The sequence below is a fragment of the Notamacropus eugenii genome, chromosome 5 (genome assembly GCF_028372415.1).
Source record: "Notamacropus eugenii isolate mMacEug1 chromosome 5, mMacEug1.pri_v2, whole genome shotgun sequence".
Taxonomy (NCBI): domain Eukaryota; kingdom Metazoa; phylum Chordata; class Mammalia; order Diprotodontia; family Macropodidae; genus Notamacropus; species Notamacropus eugenii.
The window spans coordinates 32,255,760-32,270,636 of record NC_092876.1 but is presented as its reverse complement, the minus strand read 5'-3'; the positions used below and the strand labels follow the sequence as shown (position 1 = coordinate 32,270,636).

General features: G+C 49.8%; 1 protein-coding gene and 1 long non-coding RNA gene across 3 annotated transcripts; both read right to left on the bottom strand.

Annotated features, from left to right (window-relative positions):
- Positions 1 to 2,930: 2,930 nt before the first annotated feature.
- Positions 2,931 to 5,193, bottom strand: LOC140503954 (uncharacterized). Of its 2 annotated transcripts, none has more exons than XR_011966919.1 (5): positions 5,011 to 5,193; positions 4,133 to 4,157; positions 3,885 to 3,938; positions 3,678 to 3,746; positions 2,931 to 3,308 (listed from the first exon to the last, which is right to left on the bottom strand). It is a non-coding gene; the product is annotated as an uncharacterized lncRNA (long non-coding RNA). The 2 variants fall into 2 exon arrangements; XR_011966920.1 differs by having other exon boundaries at positions 5,020 to 5,192.
- A 492-nt stretch (positions 5,194 to 5,685) lies between these two features.
- Positions 5,686 to 12,696, bottom strand: DLL3 (delta like canonical Notch ligand 3). The gene is made up of 9 exons (XM_072608395.1): positions 12,512 to 12,696; positions 12,108 to 12,401; positions 11,214 to 11,295; positions 10,566 to 10,823; positions 9,469 to 9,710; positions 8,638 to 8,857; positions 7,252 to 7,960; positions 6,749 to 6,833; positions 5,686 to 6,575 (listed from the first exon to the last, which is right to left on the bottom strand). Exons 1-9 carry the CDS (start codon positions 12,578 to 12,580, stop codon positions 6,570 to 6,572), a joined length of 1,965 nt encoding a protein of 654 aa, XP_072464496.1. The 5' UTR covers positions 12,581 to 12,696; the 3' UTR covers positions 5,686 to 6,569.
- Between the last annotated feature and the right edge of the window lie 2,181 nt (positions 12,697 to 14,877).

Sequence of the window (14,877 nt, the reverse complement as noted above, 5' to 3'; positions counted from 1 at the left end):
AACTTCCAAGAATAAGACAGGAGAAAGATGGCATCCATTTAATTCAAGATCCAAAATTTACCAAAAATGGACTAGACTCAACTTTGGGAATGAAAGGGTAAATTTTTGTTTTAATCCAGAAAAGAGAAAAGAGCATGTAAAATAGATTTGGTTTTCACTTAGATTAATTAGCCTTAAAATAATTAAATGGTAAAAAGAGCTTCCATGTTTCTATTTCTATGGATAGTGGAAGAAGCAACCTCAAGTGGTAGTAGGAAATCCTCCATGTCTTTTAGCAGTACTAATTTAATGCCTATGTACTCTAGATAAGTTTTAAAACATTAAGGTATCACTATTCCCATAAGAGTTAAATTATTTACTCTGAGGCTTTGAATTTAATATAGCATTTAAGTTGCTATCACAAATGACATGTGGCCAAGCAATGGAAGGCTGGAACCTTCTCAAAATGAAAACATAATGAGTAAAACTGGCTTTCACAATATCCTGTAGAAAGCTCAACATTCCCATTACTTCCCCATCCAGCAAAATGTTCCATTTCATTAGCTACTTTGATTTCCCTAATTCCAAAGGCTTTCAAAGTACACAGCTTTTTGAATAATTTCCAAACACTGGTTATTTCTGCACAGCTCAGATGGCTGAGAGTCTGTAAGATGATCTATTGTAAAGGCTGATTATTTCAAAATCCCAAAATTAAGAGGCAAACTTGTAAATGCCAAGCAAGGTAAATTGAGTTTTGGAATGCAAGGGTTGGGAGCTTAATTGTATCATTATAAGTTCATAAGACCTTTTGTACTATTTCTGTAAATACTTATATAAAAAGTCTCTGGGATGTATAAACTATATCAGATTGTTTACCATCTCAGGGAGAGGGAGAGAATTTGGAACTGTTAAATATTAAAATGTTTTAAAAGTGTTTTTTACATGTAATTGGGGGGAAATAAATTATTTAAAATTTTTATTTAAAATTATTTTTTAAAATTTAAATTATTTATTAAATTTAAATTTTTGAAATTTAAAATTTTTAAATCTCCTCTGTGAATCAGAGGAGCTTACAACTGAAACTTGCCATCCAATATTTTTAGAAAATAAAAGCCAAGAACAGCAAACCTGATCCATTTTGCCCAGAACAGTCATTCAAATGGTTGAGGACAGCTATCACCTTCCCATGCCCATGCCCACGTTTTCTCTTGTTCAGGCTAAACATCCCTTTCAGGCAAGAGTCTGCTGGTAGATGTTTAACAAATGCCTCTCCAAAAGAAAACAAAATACACACAACACACTTTTTATTTTAGTTTGCCTTACTAATATTTCCTCCAGCACTTTACACAATCAACACAACTATAAATTAAGATCTGATCGGTAGCATTTGTCAATTTCAAAGGTGTAAGAGCTTACGCTGAAAATTTAACTATCAGCTCTGCAATTATGAACTGACTCCAGTATATTCCTGCTTTATGTGGATAGTGAGAGACTGGCCACGGGGGCAGAAAAACAGAAATTCTTTCAGATCACCCCAGTCTTTCAGAACATGATCAATGCCAACAAGATTCTGAGGGCCTTCCTGTTGGCCCCTAGATTAGTCAATTAGAATAGGACCCTCTGGTATGTCAGAAACCAGGTCCTCTGACCCCCCACATTCTGTATCCCTTCCACTCTCCATACTGCTCCCCTCCCCATTTAAGCGCTTTTAAAAAAAGACAGAAGAAAAGAGGTACACAATGGAACCAGGTAGAGTGCCTAGAGACAGCCAACAGAAATGAGGCAGGACAAATGAAGAGATGCCCTTGGTAGCAATCCAAGGAGCAGACAGCCTCAACAGGGAGGATGCAGGAAGGATTGTCGGGAGACCAGAGCAGAACCCAATTAAAATGTAATTGGGAAATATCTAACAAATAAATAAAAATACAATGGGACATGGATAATGTTCATATGTGGTTTTCTAAGTCAATATGCAGCCCATTGGGATTGTACCGATTCAGTGTCCTCCATTTTAATTTGAGCTTGTCATCATTTGTCCAGAAGGTCCCCTAGAAACAGGGCTCCCATCACCAGGTTTACTAATATTGACTGGCATCAGAATGTCCTTTTGTGGTTGCTCAGTTCTTTACTACTCTTCTTCAAGGCCCATTTGGGATTTTCTTGGCAAACATAGCACAGTGGTTTGCCATTTCCTTCTCCAGCTCATTTTACAAAAGAGGAAACTGAGGCAAATAAGGTTAAGTGACTTGCCCAGAGTCACCCAGCTAGGAAGTGTCTGAGGCTGGATTTGAACTCAAGTAGAGGACTCTTCCTGATCCCAGACCTGGCACTGTATTCACTTGGTTTCCTGACTGCCTAGAAAAATGGTGTTTCCAGGACACAGAAAAAGTTAAGAACTATAGTTATTGTGAGTGTTATCCTTCTCATTCTCATTTCAATTTTGCATTTAATCATGTTCATAGAACCCTTTAAAAACGTTTACTATCTGTTTGACTGTGAATGCAAATGAAGCTTTTTGTCATTGAATCCAAGTGTTCCTGGGGAAGAGTATCTTCGCTCCTTCCACAGCATCATCCCAGGGACCGAAGCAGCAGGAATGTCCCAGTCCCAAGGCCAGGCTCCCAAACACTCCCAGGAGGATGACTTGTTTCCTGGGCCTTCTAGCAGCACATTTTAGTAGGACACTTAGTGGGAGTATTCACCCCCATACAACATTCTTTCTGATACAGCTTCCAACCCTGGGGGCCTCATAGGTCTCAAAGGATTAATAGCTGTAAGGGGCTATGTAGTCTAACCCCCTTGTTATACAGCTGAGGAAACTAAGGCCACAGAAGGAAATCTCCATCACCACAGTAAGCGAATAGAGCTAGGATCTGTACCCCACATACTGTTCCACTTCAACCCCTCCCATACCACTTCCCTCCCCATTTTAAATAAAAACAGACAGAAGATAAAAGGCGCACATTGTTGTTATATCTCCCCCATCGTGCCCAGCAGCCATCAAGGAAGGACTCAGCTTCTGAGATTATTTTCCATCTTTCCTATCATTAAGCTGGAGCAAGAGGGAGAGAGAAGGTTGCCCCAGACTTGAGAAGAGGGAGGTAAAATTTCCAAGTTTGATCTCTCCCATCTCCCCCCATTCCTCATCTCCTCCCATTCCCTAGAGTCTGAGCCCAAGTCCTCTCATGCTGGGATGGGGGAGGTCTTCCATTCTCATCTGTGTTGGTTCAGCTGTGAAGTTCCAAGTCTCTCAGAACCTCCCGGATCTGAGTCACAATTTTTGCCAATTTTGATTCATTCAGGTAGCCATCCACATATCCATCTCCTCCCTGGGAAACCAAAAGGAACAGCCCCCTGGAAGTGCCCCCAAGCAGCCTTCTCCAGCCTAAGACCCTAACCCATGTAATGCTTCTCACCATTCCCACCCATTTCCCCTCAGTCTGGAACAAAAATTATTTTTTTAAACTCCCATTTTTTAAACTTTAAATTATTTTTTAAAACTCCTATTTAAAGATTGCAAAACATTTGCCCCATAGAGGCCCTGGGGAATTAGGTACCACTATATTATCATCCCTATTTTCTGGATTAGGAAATAGAGTCCCAGAAATTGAAGGACTTTGTGGCCAAGCTGGAACTCAAGTGCCTACCCCTTGACTCCAAAGGGTTCAATATCACCTTTTTTCCAGGTCCAATCTCACCTTTTTAGAATGCACCAGCTTGCCCGCTACAACGACCTCGAAATCCTCAGAGGGTACCCGCTCTTCAACCTGAGTCACAGGGATGTGGGGAGAGTCTTACGTCTGCAGTACCCCACTATGTAATATATACATTGAGTCATCTCGTGCTAGATGTCAGCAGAGAGCTAATGAATTGCCCTCCACCCACCATGGGAAAAGTGTACTCACAAAGTTCAGCTGTTCTGGGAAAATTTCATTCAGCTGCCTTTTCAGTCGGTTGAACTAGAGATAAGGAAGAAGGAAACATCCAGGGGTTGGTACCCCAGGTTGGAAGCCTCTGCCTCCTCCAAAGGACCACAGATTTGATTCCCCCCCTCCTCTCTCTCTCTCTCTCTCTCTCACACACACACACACACACACACACACACACACACCTCCACACTTCATCAGGTAACAATATGCAGGAGAAAACTCACCCGAAAATGGTAACTTCAGGAGTTGCTGGAACAGATGCAGAGACAAATTGAAAGACACAAAGGCAGAGACAGAGGGAACAGGTCCCCTCCCAAAGATACAGAGAAATCAGATGGACAGAAAGAGAAAGGAGAAATTTGGGGAGATCCGGGATGTAGAAGAAAAGCCGCAGTAGGTCAGAGAGAGAGACACCCAAGATAATGAGATTAAACAAAGATGAAGACATTGATAGGATGAGACAGGAATACGGAGAGATAAAGAGAGATCCAATGGAAAAAGACAGGCCGGGATAAAGATATCGATGAAGAGGAGGGAAAAAAAAACAAAAGTCAGACTGTCACTTACAAGTCATTCTGCGCCCCCTGCCCAATAACTAAAAACCGGTTACTCTAATCCTTACAGCAACCCAGTGAACCGTGAAGCAGATACTACCGGTAAAACCCTCACTTTAGAAAAGAGTAAAGCTGAGAGCTTAACAAGAAGCTAGCAGCTAGCCTAACTCGGAAGTGGAACTCCAGCTGACAGCTAGCCTTAACCCAAGTGCAACATTTTCGTCCCCACAGAACTGCCTCTTTCCAGAGCATGCAGACTCCCAGGAGCTCAAGCACCACCGAAGCTTGTCTCTGCCCCAGGAGGGAAAGTCTGGTCCCTACTGAGTCGGGAGCAGTCACTCTGTCCCGGACTGAGCCCCTAGTGGGGATACCGCAGCAGAGAGAGGGATAGGGAGCGCAGGGACGGCAAAAAGAGGGGCCAAGGGGCCCTAGGAGCATCCTCCCATGTGCTGTAAAATAAAAAAAGGGAGAAGAACGGAGCCAGTCCTCCCCTTGCCTTCAAGCCCCCTTCTCTAGCAGGGGCAGGGGAGGCAGGAGGAGACTCAGACCTCATTTACCAGAAAATGACCACAATCGGAATTCGAGAGGTCTGCTCGGGATTTTCGCTGAGCTGCTCCGGCAAAACGGGTGAGGGGACCGGGTCTCTGGAAGTGCAGTGGTCAGTTTCCATGGCCCCCAGGGGGCGACGGCGCCCGTCTACCACCCCTGATCGCCCCGCAGCCACCGTTCCGAAATAGAATTCCGTCACAAGAGGGAACTGTTGCATTGGTGATGTAGAGGGTTACGCCCTGAAAAAGGTCTTCCCACACAGTTCCCTGTCCTTATAGACGACACTCACTGTCGAACAAGGAAACACTTCCAGGCTCCATCCCACTCGGAATCGTTAAGATATTAGATGGAGAATTTGAAGGACCCTTAGACATCTAGTTCAGTCGTATTTTACAGGTTAAGAAACTGAGGCCCAGGAAAAGTGAAGTATTTGCTCAAGGCCACCCAGGTGATAAATGGCAGCAGCAGGATTCGAACCCAAGTCCCAGGATCTCAAGTTTAGGCTGCCTTTCTATAGTATTACTTCCATTCAGGATCTCTCTCTCTCTCTCTCTCTCTCTCTCTCTCTCTCTCTCTCTCTCTCTCTCTCTCTCTCTCCTCCAAGGTGGTCTCAGAACCCCCAGTTTCCAAATAGCAATTGCTGAAGCTTGCTGAGGCAAAGGATTTTAAAAATATTTCAAAATAACTGTATAAAATCATTTATTATTATTAGAATCCAAATGCAACCTCTCTTCCTCAAATTTGGGTCCAACCACTGGAGAAGCAGAATTTTGGACCCTTGGAGACCAATGGTTCCTTCCTCCCAGTGAGACCTGGAATCCAAGCCTTCTGCCAAGACTGGGGATGAGGAGTTAAGGAAGTTTCTGGGGAAGTGGGGAAAACGTTTAGCAGATGTTCTCCCTATGTGTCTCTGGGTGGTCCTGCCTCAAACCAGCTTGCATAGGAACTACCCTCCGTGCCTGGGGCTGAAGAAAGCTGCAGCCCTTCCCCCTTGCCCCTGTCCCACCTTTTCCAGGGGACAATTGTCCCACAACCCCAGAGATTCTCCTAGAACCAATGTGGCTGGCAGGAGGGTGGTGTTAGGATTTCTAAACTCTCTCCCCACTTCCAATGGAAAACCCCCTAACAACATTATAGGGGTTAACCTTGACTGACACTAATCTTCACGCCCATACCAGAGAACCCAAGCTGGATCCTGGGGCCTCGCACAGAGAAATGGACATTGAGTAAAATAAAAATCAATCGTAGATGCAACTGCAGAGATGAGGAAGGGGAACTGTTGTGAATACTCTTTTTACAGAATTCAAAGGGAGAGATGAGCTCCTTGACTCCCCCTCAATACAGAGCTCTAGAGTTTATCCGGAACAGGCATCCTGAGCCACAAGGGCAGTTCCTTTCCCCGAGAGACTTTTCCTGCCTGCTGATGCCTCAGTTTCTCCCCTCCCTTGAGTGTGTTGGAGGGAAAAAGGGAAATGTCTGCAGAAACAACATCAGAGAAGAAATATCTCTATGTCTTCGAGGAATCTGGAGAGAGGGAGAAGTCCAGAGGAGTGCTGATTCAGACCTAGAGGCAAAATGGAGAAAACAAAAGAGTGAGGGTAGAAGCTCACTCCCTGCCCCAACTCCATAAAGGAGGAAAACCAGAGACTAAGGGCAGCGAGAAGGAAGATTTAGACATGGGCAAGGAGAGAAAGGGAGGGTGGAGGCTCAAAGGGAGGCACATGGGAGGACACTCACCTCTCTAGCAAAGAGGGAGCAGTCTGGGATGACATAGATGGCTCGGGGGTCGCTGTCCTCGGGAAGACACCAATCTTCAGCCCGGCTGGAGAAGGAAATGGGGTTGAAAAAGGAAGAAGGCTCCCAGGTTCCCCGCCCCACGCACCAACACCGAGACTTGAGAAGGAACTCTCAGAAATAGCTGCATAGATAACTCACTGGAAATTCGAACGGATTACTGATTAGCACTGAGTTTTCTGGGCGCGAGACACAGGACCCAAATCCAGTTTCTCCAGTTCTTTAGCCTAACCCTGAAACCTCTTTGCTCTCCTTTTCCTCAAACCCCATACTCCATCCAGCTTCCTCCGTTCCCCCACGACTGGGGAAAGAAAGCCCAGCAAAGAAAAAGCTGTTAACTCTCGGATCACAGATTAAATAACGAATCCATAGGCACCGGGCGCCACAGACAAGACATTGGGCAGAAGCGGGAAACATTTAGTGGCCCGAGCTCTCTGGAACTTCACCTTATTCCGGACGGGTGCTCCAGCAGTCGCTGCGTCCGCTCGAGCTTGGACGCTTTTAAGTTTCCCAGGCCCTGAAAAGCCGAGGCCAGAGAGCCGCTCTCGTGAGCCCGCAGGTTGTTGAGTGCATCCGCCGAAGGCGGGGTTGGAGGGGCAGGGTCTGGGGAGGAAGGAAGGGGCAACGCTCCTGGATTCCGCCAAAGGGCCCCGGTTCGAATTAGGAGGGCCGCACCGCCAGCTACCACTGCCAGCAGTAGCACCAGGGCGAAGGGAAGCCCCAAGGCTGGGAGTAGTATGTGCCTGCTTCCGGCGGCATCTGGGGGCCCGTGGTGGGGCCCGGGCTGGGGCGGGGCGGGAGCAGGCTGGAGTTCCGACCCTTCCCGGTCCGTGGTTCCGGGACTCACGGGGAACTCACAGCGTGCACCCATATAGCCCGGTGCACAGGAGCACACATGGCCGGAGAAGTGCGCGTAGCAGCGGCCGCCGTGCGCGCAAGGCTGGGGATCACAGGGGTCTGCGCGCTCACGACAGTCGCGTCCCCCGAACCCCAGCGTGCAGGAGCAGCGAAAGCTGTGCGCGCCGTCCACGCACGTGCCCCCGTTGGCGCAGGGCCGCCCGGCGCAGTCGTCCAGGTCGCGCTCGCAGCGCGGACCCCCGAAGCCGGGCCTGCAGCGGCACAGTACAGCGCGACCCAAGTCCAGGCAGAGACCACCTGTGAGGAAAGAGAGCCCCGGGCGTCACGTCCCTCTCCGGTCTAGGCTCCTCCAGTCTCAGCTGAGCCTAGGACGCGCAGAGACTGCATGGCCAGCTCCGGCCGTCCCACTTTGGAAATGCGCACCAAGTCTGAGAAGCCACGGAATCGAAGGATCTCAGTGTTGGCAGGGACCTCGGAGAGCCTCGTTTTGCCTTCCAAATCATCTCACTCCTGTCTGTTCCTCTCTACTTTCCTTTCCCTCCTTCCCCCTGAATCTGCGGCTTTCTCTTCACATTTCCTTGCTCCTCTCGGCTCATCTTCCCTCCCCAGTAAAGGAAAGGGTGAAGGACTTGCGTCTCTAGGTCCTTCTGAGCGAGCCTCACAGCTGTCCTGGTACCTCCTCCCGGTCCCTCTGGCCCAGAACTCCAACCCATGGTGCAGTGGAAGATGTGAAGTCAGAGGACCCTGTTCCTGCCACCTCCTACCCATAGCTTAGGAAACTAGCTCAACTGAGACTGTCTGGGCCTCAGTTTTCTCATCCGAGAACTGAGGGTATGGAACTAGATCATTTCTAGTTTTAAGTCTATCATCCAGTCATCTCTGGGCCTTAGTTTCCTCTCTCCTGTTAGTTGAGAGGAAGTGGTCTGCATGATCTTGAAGACCTCTAAATCTTCCACCTCCTCCCCGGGGCTCACCATTGCGACAAGGTTGTAGGCTACAACGATCCACCTTCTTCTCACAGTTGGACCCATGGAAGCCTGGTGGGCAGCGGCAGGTGTAGCCAGCAGGGACTCCGCCATCCACGCAAGTACCCCCATTGAAGCACGGCCCATCAGCGCATGTCATTCCAATGACCTCACACCGCTTTCCATAGAAGCCTCGTGGACAAGTGCACTCAAAGTCCCCGGCCACCTCCTAGAAGAAGAATGGGGGTAGGGGAGGAGTGTTAAGAAGAATCAGAGGTCATAGTTCAAATCTTGGCCCTGCCACTTACTCTGTATTCTTGGGCAAGCGTCTTCCCTGCTCTGAGCCTCAATTTCCTCATCTGTAAAATGAGGGGATTGGATGAATCTCTCATGTGTAGGGCCACTGCACCGATTCTGGTCCTCACATTCCCTTTCTGAACTGTTACAATAGCCTCCCATGGATGTAAAAGATGAAATAGATGGACTGTTGGGAGGAGAGACTTTAAGGTTTCCAAAACTCTTTGTGCACACTATGAAGTATTATCCTCATCCCCATCCAATACATAGGGAGAACCACTTGCTAGTCACACAGCAAGTATCAGAGGCTGTACTTAAATCTGGGTCTTTCTGTATCTAGTTCTAGTACACCAGACTGCCTCATTAAGGAAGCATTTGGTAATCTTAAAGTGCTCTAAGGCATTCATTTTAGAGCATATGGGAAAGGGGGTCCCTGATCAAAGGATACTGGGAGGTCAAGATTAGGGTATGTGGAACAGGGAGACCCAGAAGTCAGGGCTAATCATCTGGGGGCAGAGGAAGACCTCATGGGTCAGTACTAACACTGCAGCTGCCACCATTGGTACACGGGTGCCCATCACACAGTCCAACTGGGAAGAGGCATCGGCGGCTGGAGAATCCTGGGAGGTTGGAGCAGGAGGCTCCATTGGTGCATTGGAGGCTGGAGCAGTCACTGCCAGGGATTCGGATAGTGCAGAGGGGGCCAGTCCAGCCTTGACGGCAGTGACACTCACCCGGCTTCTCACAGGAGCCATGTTCAGCATTGCAGCCTGCCTGACATATGGCTGCAGGGGGAGATGTGAGGACCCCGCCAATGGAGGGAAGGAAGAATGGAGAAGACAGGGAGATGGTGAGAAACAAGGATGGAAAGACAGGAACATATGGGGAAGAAATATTAGGGGAGTTAGAGGGAAAAGGAGAGGTGGAGAGGAAAAGAAAGTGGAAAGACGCAAGAGGGTATCAGGCAGAGATATTAGGGGAGACAGGGATAGGGGAGAAACATGGAGTTTGGAAGAAAGGTTTGTAGAAGATATTGAGGGACATGGAGTTTATGGTAGAGATGGGGAAAAAATAAAACAGGAAGAGTTATGGGAGATATAGTGGGTATATGACATCGGTAGAGACATTGGCAGGAGAGTCATTGAAGAAGATAGGGTGTGAGTGATTTGAAAGGAGGAGATAGTGGGAGGTTAGCAAGAGAAGGTTTAAGGGAACACCACGATATTTAGGGAACAGAAAACAAAGAACAACGGACAATGGGGGAGACCCAACAGGGGAGGAGAGATGGCTTGGTAAGCTGTTTGGTAACCACCCAGCTCAGACTGACTACCACCTCCTCCACCCTGCCCCAAACCTGGGAATGATATCTGGAGGGGCCGTATTCCAGGGATTTCTCAGAGTCTGGGGAAGGGAAAGGATTGGGGAAGGGTTGAACTCTAAAATCAGGGTGTTTGGGGCTGAGCGTCTACATCGTTCTGGGGAAACGAAAATGCAGCCTGTTCTTGTGTCGGAATAAGGTCCTGGGCCTCCCGCCCCTGTCCACTAGTTCACTCACGCTGGGCGCATGTGTTCCCCAGCCTAACAGTCCATACACATCCTTCCCGCTCTACCCCCGCCACCAGCCCAGGCCTCTCACTCACGCCGGGCACACATGTCTCCAGCCCAGCCGTCCATGCACACGCGCTCCCCTTTGGCGCCGCAATAGAAGTGGCCAAGGGGGTCGTCCCGAGGGCGGCAGAGGCGGGCACAGGCAGGACCATAGTAGTGAGGCTCGCAGCGAACACGGTAGGAGAAGAGGAGCTCCCAGCCCCCAGCCTGCTTAGCATCCCGGGCCCAGGGGCCTCCCACCGCCAACCTGTGCCGCCCAGCCAACCGGCTCAACAGACTTCTATCTGGCCCTGCAAGCGAGAGGAATATGGAAGCTGGGGCCCGTGGCCCTAGTCACTTTCTCCTACCTGAGATTCAGGACCACAGGTCCCTTCCCACCCTGATAACACAGACCTTCCTTTCTTTCTGTAACATGGTGGCTGAGAACCACATGGGGTCCTCAGGGCCCAGACCGCCCCCGCGCCTTCTGCTTGATCCCCTACTCAGACTTCTCCGTACCATGTTGCCTCCGCCCCCTTGGAATTCATAGACCACTCCCCTCTAATCTAGCTCCACCCACACCTTGCGTGCCCCACCCCCGCTGATACCAGAGCCCCCCTTCCCCTTTCATCTTCCCCTTCCTCTGCCCTCTCTCCTTCACCTTCTTCTCGCACCCCACCCAACCTCCGCCAGGGTCTCACCTGGAAGCTTCTCCCCTGACTCGTCCTTACTCCTGGATTCAAGGTCCTCCCTCCAAGACTCGATGGTTAGAGAAAAAGTCCCCTGGAGGAGGAGGGGCAGAAGGGACAAGGGAGAGTGTCAGGAAGGGGTCAAAGGGAATTCCAGAAGGGGACAGATGAGATGTGGGAAAAGGGAGCTTTCCTAGTTAACGGGAAAGGATCCAGCTCAGAAGAGGGAGGCATTGGATCATGGGAAGAAGGGGTACCCAAAGGCTTTAAAAAGAAACTATGGAGCAGACATGTTACTGAGAGACTGAGAGACAGAAGAAGACTACTTGTCTAGAGAGAGGATCTGAGGAAATCAGCAGTGAAGGCTGAGGTGGGAGTGTGAATCCTGAGGAAGTCTGGAAATGCAGAGAGGAGGCTATGTCTGTTTACGCCTCAAGGATTAGGAAAGAAGCTCCGGGTTAGGCTGCGGTGTCTTCAAAGCTAGCAATTTCTACAGGGGATGGGAGTACCATAGGATCTCTTTTTGTTGGTTGGGGCTGGGGTGCCAGGGACTGGAGGTCCTTCAAAGTTATTGAATTAGAGCCTGCGGAGGAATTTTGGTAGAGGGTGTCCTGCAGTACCGCAGCATTTTAGGAGAGGAAAGTCTCATAGTTCTGGGGATGGGCTTCATTCCGCGTCCAGGGGAGGAGGATTCAAGGGATGTAAGGGGGATAAGAAGCATAGGCATGGTATTGCAGGACATTTGAGGATGTGACTTTCATAGGACTGGGAGGGAATGGGGAAATTAGAGGACCCCAGTGGGCTCTGATATACACAGTGGTGAAATGAGGGTCTAGGAACTAGAAGTTCCACAAGGTCCCAAGGTCCGGAGGAGGGAGAGTTCTGTTGGCTCGGGGGCCTTCTCACCGGCCAGGCGGTACGGAAGGGGACACGGATAAGGCCGTCAGCCAGGGAGAGCTGCGGACCGGGATCGGTGGGATCCCCGGGGTCGGGCTTCCCCAGGGTACTGAGAGCAACCCCCAGGGCACACGGTAGGTCCGGGCTCCGGTCGGGCAGCGCCGGCTTCAGACAGACACGAAAGATGAGACGGCAGGAGCTCCGGGCGCCACACGGAGAGTCTGAAGAGCCTGGAGAGCCCGGGGACCCTGGACTGGGCCGGAAAGAGTGGATCTGCAGTTCGAAGACCCCAGCGCAGCGGACCTTAGGGAGCAACAGGGGGATAAGAGGTCAGAGAGTCCCAAGAATCCCACCCGCCGACTCCAGTATCCCGCCGGATCCCCTCCCCCGGGGCTGCCCAGATGCCCCCCCACCTTGGGAAGGCAGAGTAGAGAGACCAGTGAGGCCAGCAGCCCGGCGGTCATCGGCCGCTTGGAGGCCATGGCGCTCAGGGTCTGGAAACACCCGACGCTGTGAGGGCAGCTTTATAACCCGAGGCGAGGCCCCGCCCCCAATGAGACCCCGACCCAGCTTAGGCAGAGGAAGGAATGTGTATGCGTATGTGCTCTTGTATGTGTTACTAGGTGATGGCTTGTGCAAAGCTTCTGGCCAGGGACTATCCATTCGTGTTACTAAGGGTGTTTCTGGTTGTGTGATCTTGCAGGCATTGGTAGTTGTGTTGGTCAGACGTTACTGTTGTCTACCTGTGTTTCTGGGTCTTTGCTCGCGAGCGTATCCCGGTCTCCGGTTTCACGCCACGCGCTCCGAGGCCGTAGCTAACCTCACCCTCTGCTCGTGCTCAGCCCGAGGCGGCAATGCCAGTATGTTTGATGGGAGCCCAGGAGGAGAGGCGCTCAAGTTGGGCAGGCATGGAATGGGATTACCCACACCCAATAGAGTCTTGAAGTGATTCCAGCGGAGTCTTGAGTGACTGTGTGTCTTTGTGGAGGTTTGGGGTGGGGGGTTGTGGTTGTGGTTATATTTTGGGGGCTTGTGTGGCGAACATGGCAGTTTGGTGCCTGTGACTGTACAGCGGTACATTGATCAAGGTTTTCCCCAAAGTCCTTATCCCAGCCCCCACCACAAAGCCCTTCAACGCTGGGGAGTTTGGCCCCCTCAGTCCCAGTCCGTGCAACTTTGGGCGGGGTGGGGGTTAGGGAGGAGGGCAACGCGGAGAGAAGCGGAGATCTCCTCCCAGAGCAGAGACCAGCCTGCCACCAGACTGGAGCTTACCAGCTGTATGTAAATCTGGCCATCTGCCTCCCAGGCTGCCCAAGCCCAGCCAGCCCCTTCCTTTCCCGGAGGCCCCCCTTCCTTTTTTGGTCTTCCCCCCTCCAGCTTTATGACTGGGGGGGAGGGGTGTCTCCGTTTGCTCCAGGGGAGGTGTGAGTAGCAAACGGACAGGAAATGTCTCTGCAGCATTACACTGACAGGCACCTGGATACCAGCTGGTCAGTGAGAGCACTGGTTAGCCCCAGGTCCTCCTAAGCTAACTCGGCCTCCTCAGGCGCGCACCCCGACCGAATGAATCTCACCTTCCAAACTCTCTCCCCTCCTCCACAGCCATCACTCCACATTCAGCATCCTGGGATCTCAGAGAGGAGTGTTTGGAACTATCTGACCCAATGGCTAACTTAGAGCAGGAACATCCACTACAGCAGCTCAAACAGAGTCTCTCTAGCCACTCCCCTTGAAACAGGGACCTCTGTATCTCTCTAGGCAGCCTGCCTCAGAGTTGTGTTCAGAAATAGGACGTCCTTTCTTACAAGGTACTGAAATTTGTCTCTTGTGGAATCCTTCAAAAGGACGTAATTCTACTCTCTGGATCCTTACTGAACACCCTTTAACACTCTCCCCCACGGTGACCTTGAAGGTGCTAGAAAACACCCCCCATATTCCCCAAATCACCATTCCTCCAAGCTAAATATTCCCATATCCCTAGGGATTCCCATGATCATAGACTTAGGAAACGAGGACTATATCCAGTCAACCACTCCCTCCAACCCCACCATAATTCTGGTTTCCTCTTTTCAAATGTCTCTCACTTGTTCCTCTGTCTAGGTTTCTCTGATGTTTCTCTCCATATTCCCATTTCCATACATCTCATTTTTCCCTTTTCTCTCTTCCATCTCAGGCCATTTCCTCAGTTCAGTTCATCTGTCTTTTCTTTCTTTCCTTCCTTCTTTCTTTCTCTCTCTCTCTTTCTTGCTTTTCACCATCACTGTCATTTGCAAATCTCCCTCCACCCTCAGGATGCTATCTAGTACAAAGCAGCTATTCCAAACAGAGCTGTTGATCACACTTGTGCCTTATTTCCAGGACCTCATCCTTTAACCTCATCATATTTATAGATCTAAAGTTAGGACCCTCAAAGACTGGTTAAACAGTCAACAAGTATCTATTAAGCACCAACTTTGTGCCAGACACTGTGTGTGCTAAGCACCAGGAATTCAAAGAAAACCAAAACAGTGGTCCCTGCTGTTATAGTTCATCATCCAATGGACCATCCAGTCCCATGCTCTCATTTTCCAGGTAAGGAAATGAATACCAAGAGAGGTCCACTGACTTAGCCCAATGCCCCACAGTCAGAAGTTCTCCTTTGTTCTACCAGGATCTGACTCCAGATCTTTTTTTCTTTCCATAGCACCACATAACCTCTTACTACTGAATGAATGATCTAGGATCCGAGGCATCTCTTGCAAGGTTGATATGTTCAGAACCAATGTCCTCAAAACCAGTT